The sequence below is a fragment of the Limanda limanda genome, chromosome 11 (genome assembly GCF_963576545.1).
Source record: "Limanda limanda chromosome 11, fLimLim1.1, whole genome shotgun sequence".
In the NCBI taxonomy this organism is placed as follows: domain Eukaryota; kingdom Metazoa; phylum Chordata; class Actinopteri; order Pleuronectiformes; family Pleuronectidae; genus Limanda; species Limanda limanda.
Window position 1 is genome coordinate 903,527 of NC_083646.1, and position 8,974 is coordinate 912,500.

General features: G+C 45.8%; 1 protein-coding gene across 1 annotated transcript in view; it reads right to left on the reverse strand.

Moving 5' to 3' along the window:
* Nucleotides 1–3,244: 3,244 nt before the first annotated feature.
* Nucleotides 3,245–8,974, reverse strand: part of aste1a (asteroid homolog 1a) — a 7,420-nt gene continuing 1,690 nt past the window's right edge. The window contains exons 2-6 of the mRNA XM_061080838.1: nucleotides 8,337–8,974; nucleotides 7,726–8,058; nucleotides 7,280–7,489; nucleotides 7,029–7,144; nucleotides 3,245–4,579 (exon numbers count right to left, since the gene is read on the reverse strand). The exon at nucleotides 8,337–8,974 is cut by the window's right edge and continues 198 nt beyond it. Coding sequence (XP_060936821.1) covers nucleotides 4,120–4,579; nucleotides 7,029–7,144; nucleotides 7,280–7,489; nucleotides 7,726–8,058; nucleotides 8,337–8,974 — 1,757 coding nt within the window. The 3' untranslated portion in view covers nucleotides 3,245–4,119. The remainder of the gene's footprint in view (nucleotides 4,580–7,028; nucleotides 7,145–7,279; nucleotides 7,490–7,725; nucleotides 8,059–8,336) is intronic.

Sequence of the window (8,974 nt, forward strand, 5' to 3'; positions counted from 1 at the left end):
TATTTAATGATTCATCATTTTAACAAACTCCAATATTTCAAAGATAACAACAGCAGCAGCACTTATCACAATTCAGAAAATACATGTAAAACCTGCGGTCTGTGTGTGTGTGTGTGTGTGTGTGTGTGTGTGTGTGTGTGTGTGTGTGTGTGTGTGTGTGTGTGTGTGTGTGTGTGTGTGTGTGTGTGTGTGTGTGTGTGTGTGTGTGTGTGTGTGTGTGTGTGTGTGTGTGTGTGTGTGTGTGTGTGTGTGTGTGTGTGTGTGTGTGTGTGTGTGTGTGTGAGAGAGAGAAGAGGGGGAGTGGCACATCCAATATGGCGGCCGACAATGATTCAAGGAATCATTAGGCCTAAAAAACTCTCAAAATGGTGGTTTGACTACACACAAGATGGCGGAGCCGCTTTGGAAGTTAGAGCCAGAATGGGAGGAGAGAGAGAGAGGAGTCGTGGCAATAATAGACTCTCAAAATGGTGGTTTAACTTAACGTTATCCAAAATGGAGCCTATGTTAATGACCATGTGGCCTGAGCTCACAATGGTGGTCGCCACATGAATTACACAAAAGAAATTTCAGACAAAGAGAATTCTTGATCTCTGCTTGGCTTTGGGCCGAATGGTTTCCAGATGTGTTACACCTCTCTAAGTATAGATTTAACTATGTGACATGAACTGTATTATAAATACAGATCCGAACGTGTGTATACGTAGGTTTAGGAGAAAAGAGAGAGAGGGCGAAGAGAGAGAGAAAACATGCAAGGAGAGTTCGAAGAAGCTCTTAAAACACACCGGAGATAAGTTAACAGTGATTTAACCACTGTCGTGGGCATTTTTGTATTTAGATATGTTTAAATGAAACAAATAACATTTATATAGAAGGAGTTTAATGAAGAATGTATTTCTGTGTTCAAGACTGTGGCTCAAGGTAACTGTATGCATATTGCTCCTGGAAGTTTTTAGATGTGGCCTCCTCAATCCAGTGTGAACAAAAGGTTTCACAGCAGGGGCCACTGAAGGAGACGGAGCAGATGGGCTCATGGGTGTGACCTAGAGACAGGAGATCTCTGAGAAAGATCTCCCAGACCAGGGGTAACTCAAAGGGTCTGGAACAAGATGCGTTTAGCATCTTGTTCAAACTTCAAAGAGACCGCCAGAGACCGAATGTCTGATCATCCTCTCAGGACATCCAGAGAGCTGATTGGACAACCATATTCTGATGTGTGAGGAGGAGTTAAACCAGTATAAATGTATGGATTTCCCATTGTTCACTGCCATTGTGTTAAGTCTGTTGCCGTGACTTAACCCTTGCGCCCCGTCCGCAGACAGTTATTGAATTAAATTGAATTAAACTGATAATTGTATTGCTGTGTCCTGTATGAAAATTTCTATTACACCACTCAGCCCCCAAGTGGACATTGTGGGCTGAGGTTCTGATCAGTAAAATCACTGCAGACTTACCCGGACGTAAACAGCGCGGCCGGAGGTGCTTCTCGCGGCGCTCAAACACTAACACAAATAACCCGGAAATGAACCGGAAGTAGCCGGATCGTCGTGGCTAAACAATGAGACGCGGAGGTACCGCAAACAAATACACTCAAATATTAAACAATACCCTACGTATCTGCCCAGACAACATAAGTCTCTTACTGTACAACCCTCGCGGTTTGCCTGCCCCTCGGCGCGAATGTGTTGGGGGCCAGTGAAATCACGTGGTCACTCGAGCGGAGCTAAGGGGCTCGGCCGCTGGACCGGAAAAGAGAGCGAATTCCTCGTGCTCCTTGACGGCATGAAACTTCGTCTTTCTTCTGTAACAGCGGAGATCGAGCTGCTTTACAGGAACGGAGTGGATTTTCTCATACTCCTCAGCGGGATGAACGTCGCGCTTCTGCAGGGAACGGCTGTGGGGGGGGCCGTCTGTAGATCGTGTGGAAAAAGAAAGTCTGTGGAAAGTGTCGGAGTCCGTCCCGCGGGTGCACTTCCTGTTTCGGTCTTTCAAGTTAAAACAGCAAAAAGTCTTATCAAAATAAAACTTTGACTGAGTTAAAGAAGAAATTAAATGAAATCAAATAAATTGAATTAAACAAACGTCTAATCGCCTCCTTAGTTACTGAGTCGTGTGGTCGGCCTCGAAAGGTCTGTTTACAACTTGAGTAGAGTGGAAAGAGAGAGATTTCTGTGAGTTCAGCGGTTTTGTTCTACCTGAGAGGTCCAGCCTGTTCAGGAAGTGGTAATGGGTTTCAGTTGGCTCTCAGCCAATGAGAATGTCAGGGTCCCGACCTTAGTGGGTGGGGATTCGACCTCAGTGGGCGTTTCAGTGTTACAGTTGGGGTTCTCTTGAAGGACACCCGAGATGCCCCCCTGCTGGGCGAGGCTCCACGTTGTCTGAGGAAGGTGTGATTTCAGAGTGAAGACTGGTTGAACTGGTTTCAGCTTGGCCTTGCAGGCCTCAAGTATTTATAACCCATTGTTTGACGGTCAGCACTCAGGACTCTCCCCCAACAATTATGTCATAATAAATGTTTTCTTTTAATCTTGTCCTTTCATTAATGTTGCATAAGTGAACTTTGCCAACCGTTACACTGTCAAGAACTCTATAAACCTTCACTGTTCATTATATAATCTTTAATAGTAAATATTAAGATTTCTAAGTGAACTAGATCTAAATGAGACTGATCTTAATCAATAAATTGGCTATCTTTTCCCTTCTGTAAAGGGTGGTGCCCCGCTACAACTTAAACAAACTAAAGTTATGATTTAATATTAATATTTCAAATATTAATGTTTTATATTTTATTTTGATAACCAAATTTATTGAACGCCTAAAGGCACACCAGCTTATGGTATCACTCCTAACCATTATTGCACAACACTGCATCTTCACCTGGAGCAGGTCAGCTGCTCAGCGTTACCATGGTGATTTACCACGACAACAAGAAAACTCTGAATTAAACCTGAAGTTACCTGATGACCCATTATTTGTTTGTTTCTGAAACGTTTCTACAGACGTCAGAATGTCCCTGAAATGTTCTGGAATGAAAACGGTTGTGAAGCTTCTTCCTCCGTCACATTTGCTCTTTTACAAAAGCCAGAAAAACAGAAGTCGAACATTCGCTCATAGGATAATTAAAATCTGTTAAACACCAGTCACAACACAACTCTATTTTCACTTTTACTCTGCGAGTGAGAATAAAGTTAAAGTCTTTTAAAGATGCTCACTTTGTTTTCCTCCAGTCATTCACAGACACAGCTTCAGTTAAAACTCTTTATTCAAACAGTGAAAATAGAATAAAACCTGCTCATGTTTCAGAACAGAAACGTGTGAAAAACGAGCGTCTGAGACGTGTTGGTACCGAAGCTTCAGCTGAGGATCAAGTAACGAGACAGTTCTGAGAATATAAGAGGTAGAAAGTGCAGAAATTTCTCTTCAAATGTAGCGAGTAAAAGTAAAAAGTCGTCAGGAAAATAAATACTCATATGTACAGATATGTGAAAAATCGACTTAAGTACAGTAACAAAGTATTTGTACTTCTTTACCACCACTGGTTTTTATCAACATTAAAAAGTTAGAAAAGTTAGTTTTTTGATGACGACATGACGGCTCTCAAAACTGAAGCCAAATCATCTCAACCGCCCCCTGGTGGCTGGCAATGGGGGGGGCGTGGCGGCTTTCTGAGTGACAGCTGGCCGGTCAGGGGCGAGTTGGGCGCCACCTAGTGTCTAAACTGAGAAGTGCAATACAGTGGCCATAGTGCATAACATTACATTTCATTGAGCTGAGGCTTTTATCCAAAGCGACTCACAGGAAGTGCATCAGCCCCCGAGGGAACGAACCAGAACAACAAGAATCAAGAAAGAACCATTTCTTCAAAGATAAAGCAAAACTACAAAGTGCAATCAGTAAGTTCCATTTAAGTGCTACTAAATAGTTAGTTTAAAAATTTTTTAGTATTTGTTTTATTTATTTTGAATTTATTTGTTTCGATGCAGGCCAATTAACAACGGATGGCGGGCTGTAGTTTGGACACCCCTGGTCTGGATGGATATAATAGATTATAGATTGTTTTTAGCCACTGATCTCTGCCTCTCCTGATTTTCTGAAGCTTTATACAAAACCTTTTTTTTCTCATCTCTGGTGTTTGACGGTGACTCGTTTGAGGAGGCCCCGCCCCCTCGACTCCTCCTTACGGGTCAGTTCTAGGTTTTTGCACCGGTTGTTTCTCTCTTTGGTTTTGTATCGAGTTTTCACCATCAACACATAGTCTAGATACAGATTGTCCAGAGACCGATCGTCCGGAGACAGATCGTCCGGAGACAGAAAGTCCAGAGACGGATAGTCCTGCGGTCTGATGTAGCTCCTCCTCTCAGCCTGCCGGTCTTCGTCCTGGACGGACAGCTGCTGCAGGTTGTCCGGAGGCTGTCTCCACAGAGCTGTTCTTGTCTCCTTGGTCTTCCTCCACGCTTCCTGAGAGCGCTGGACGACAGACAGCATGGACTGGTACAGATCTCTGTTCAGAAAGTCCCTCAGGCCTCCACTCGTCCTCATCCTGTGGACCAGCCGGTGGACCAGCGTCCCCTCATACAACCTGGACCACGACAAAGAACACGGTGGAGTCTCATTCATCACTTTCCTCAGAAAACATTCACCTGTCGTCAACAGGAATATTTCTATGATTACTTCTTGGTTTTTAAACACTAAATGTCAAAGTGAGGCTTCAGAACAGAAACCCAGGGACCAACAGGGGGCGCCACAGCGACGGCTGCTTCGTGTGTTTGGACCTAATGTGAATGAATACGTTTATTGGGTTATTTGTGTTTCCAATTGGGTGTATTTGTGTTTTTATTTGTAGTTACTTACAGTGGCGTTTCTACACTAGCCCCACCAGATGGCGCTGCTGTGCAGAAAGCTAAATACTGCATATCTGAACTTTGTAGCAAAAATATATTTTATTTTATTTCATATGCAAAGTAGCGTGAATGTGTGTGTGAATAAACTTGACTCACAAGCATTATAGTCTTGTTTTGAAGTCATTTGATTCGTGTGTGTTTCTGTCTGTGTGCTCGCTGTGTCAAACGCTTTTCTCTCGCCGTCCGTCTCTGCTGTGGACACAACGGGCAAGCGTCAGACCAGTGCCATGGGAGCACCAATCAGCGTGGAGCGTGCAGACCAGTGCCATGGGAGCACCAATCAGCGTGAAGCACACAGACCTCAGTTAACATGGGAAGGCAGTGATTATTCAGATGGGCCCTACGACGTCTCCCAGCAAGCTACTCGACTCCAGCGTCAGCCTGCTTCCGGTTCGGCATCACCTGAGCTAACAGGCTAACAGGCTAACAGGCTAACAGGCTACCTCGTCAGTGGACACCACCCGGGTCTGTGGACAGGTTCACTCACATCGGATGAATAATACGTTTTGAAGTTCTGCTTGTTCTCCTGGCAGAGAGGCTGAAGACGTGTGAGCTCCCGGTTCTGAGGTTTGTCAAGTTTAGTATTGTATTTATCTGTAAAAGTAGTGATTCGCAGCTACCTGTACCTGGGTGTTAGCTTAGCTCGGCTAGCCCGCAGGCTTGCTAGCAGCAATAATAGCGATGCTATCGGGACCGTAGCCTACGGAGTTATTGACCCGACATGAAGCCACATGATCCAGGCCGCCCAGCAGAGAGAAGCGTTAGTTTATGAGGATGAGTGTGGAGAATAAGCCCCCCCCCCCACGTAAGATATCTAATTGAATGTGAAGTTATTTCACTCGTCAACCCACTTGACTACGTTACACAGATTATTTTTCTGCAGAAACAGATTTACTGTGATCAACTGAAACGTGAGTATTTATAGTAGTACTATATTCAGTGTTTTACATCGTTAATCTTAACCACCACATATTTCCTAAACTGAAATGATTATAATCTGATGAACTTTGAAGTAATAAACTTTTATTTTTACCATGTAAAAGTCTGTTAAGGAGTTAACATGGCACATGTATGACTTAACATATCTGTGTATTTGTGTTGAATGTTCCTCTAGGATGTGAAACATGAGACAACTGGAATCCAACTGAACACTGAGTCATCACTTCAACACTGACTCCAGGTACAGACATGTCTTCATAACTTACAAACAATCAAAGTAAAGTATTGCACATAATACATAATGTATTAAATAATATATGCAATACTAATAATGTGGAAGAACTCCATACATTACATTCATTGTCTTGGTAGTGCACAGTTTAATCCAAAACCATATTCAAAATCAGTAGTTGAATATCCACAGAAAATAAGGATACATGCTTTGTTCATAAGTAACACTTCCTCTACAATAATGCCATACTTTTATGTTTCCTATCATTTTATTAGGTACGGACGAGCCTGAAGGACACAGCTGTGCTGACCGTGTTCTGTCTCTTATGGCAAAGAAGAAAATTAAACACTGGGTTCTTATCTAAAGTGTATCAAATCAGGAAGCAAAAGATAAATATTGTTCTTATAAGTGTTCATTTGAATATATAATATATAATGAATATATAAATTAACTATATTATCCATGACACTTAGCAATGACTCTAAACAGTTGCAGGCCGTCTTTAGTTAGGGAGGAAAACACAAAGTAGGTGAAGCTGGTGCATGTCGTCCTCATGTTGATAATAATAAATTAATAAATTATGCAAGTTATTTGAGCTATGTGTCTGTCTAATCTTTTTACTTTATAAAATTATTTTACTTTAATGCTGTATTATAGGCAACATCTTTGTGTCGGGCTGAGCGCTAAAGCATGTGAAATGTATTTGAAATAGGATTTCTGCCCCCTGCTGGCACTCAACATGCAGCCCATAATATATCTCACTGGTCTATATAGGCCTACTGCTTATAATAATCAGCTACCTCTATTTTTGTGACGGTGACATGACGTCATACACGCCACTGGTTACTTATAATAAAGTTTCAAGTTAAAGTGTAAAATACCAAAGCTCAGGTACATTTCTTTACTAGTGGCTCTATGCAGGGCCGTAACAAGGGGGGGGGGGTTCAGCGTCTCACCGTGCGATGTGCGGGTCGGGCAGGGGGCAGCTCAGCAGATGGTTCAGCTGGACGCTGTCCTTCAGGCACATCTGCCACTGGTTGAGGGCGTGAACCACGTCCAAGTCCAGCTTCGGCTCCTGATGTTCAGGCTGCAGCACTGCAACACACACACGTCACACACACACACACACGTCACACACACACACGTAGGTATTTAAGGAAATGATCAGAAGCTACCCAGCGGTTGTGACGCTGGTCTGAAGCGTGACTCCACCTGCTGCGTGTCTCAGGGCGTCTCCGTCACTCAGCCACAGCAGCAGCGACTCCAGCAGCGCCCGGTCCGGAGCCGGCTCCGCCTTCTGCAGCCAATAGCAGGTCACGGCCACCGGGAGGCGCAGCTGAGGCGGCAGGCCGCTCAGAGACGCCTCCGTCACCTTCAAGGCCTGAAGCATCACCTGCAGGCGCTCGGACAGCGCCACCTGGGGGCGACATTCAGTTAACACAGGTCAGAGTCTATCTTCCAATGACGGTAACTAAAGATAAGGTGCAACACTACATGGACAGAAGTATTGGGACACTCCTCATCCAACGGTTTCATCCGCTCGTCGGTTGGACCAGTGAAGGTCAATCTACATTTTGGACAATTCTCTGGTTCCAATGGTTTGAAAATGAGTCACATGACCTGAATAAAAGAATGTGTGAATGGAATGTCCACCTTGTTCAGCGAGCGGAGGTCGAGCCGCCGAGTGACTGATGTGACCTCCGGTGGGACCGGGACGTGAACCAGCTCGACGCCGTCTCTGTCCCACTCGTCCACCAGGAGGCGAGTGTCTCCGCCCAGCAGCAGCCCGTACACCAGCTGGCGGATCGGCCTGGAGGTCCGGGCGGCGCTGGGCTTGTCTCCGTGGTCAACAGGCATGGCGAGGCGCCTCCTGTGCAGCTGCAGGACGTCCAGGATGACTCCAGACAGACGGGCCTGCATCAGAGGACAACGCATCCAGTCCGGGACACGCACCCCCACCTCAGGGAGGACAGGACAGGACATTGTCTTTTAACAACTTGTAAGTGTGTTTCTCATCATTCATCTCGACTGACGCTATGAAGCTTTTAACTTTCATCTTATGCACTAAAATCTGTGAAAACATTTTCAATGAGAGGGAGTTTGTTTGTTGGCTGCTTTTGTGTTTGTGAGCGATTCATAATTTGTATGTTTTTGTCTTTTTAAATTACTTGATTGAGGTTTTATCTTCAGATCAACTTTAAGAAAACCCTTCACTTGTTTTTCAGTTAACTTCCTCTCGTCCTCAGTAAAGAGACAAACATTACTTCTTCTCCCACTGCTGGAATCAGTGGTGTGGTCCCATGGATGAAGAAGCTCTCCAGGGAGCTGGGAGGCAGCTGGTACATCTTCATCTCCAGAGTCAGGTTGTACAGCACCTCTTCCCTCCTCTGGATGCTCAGGTTTCCCATCAGCCTCAGCGCGGCCTCCAGCGCCGCCTCAGGCGTCCGGAAGCCGCTCAGCCAGGAGAGCAGACCTCTGAGGCGATGTGGTCTCTCACCACCTGTTGGATCAAACTGATCCCATCTGATGGGCAACTCCCTCACCCCCCGCTTCACGTAGGTGTTCGGGGCCAAGGCGGCGAAGGTGGGGAGGAGCTGTGGCCGGATGTTGAAGGAGGTGCAGAGCTGGGAGCTGTGGTAGCTCCTGCAGGGGACGGACCAGCGCCTGCCGCTCTGCTCCAGGGACCTCCACCGGAAGTGACGGAGCGGCAGCAGTCCTGCCGGGAGGTTGAAGATGAAGAAGTCGCTGTCGTCAGAAAGCACCGGGCACTGCCACCTGCAGGCCAGGGCGGCGATCTGCGGGTCGGCTTCTCCGTAGCACTGGGCCAGCGGGACCCGGAGCCGGTCCAGCGTCTGCACCAGAACAATCCGGCTGCACAGCGGCAGGACTGCACTCTCCGTGC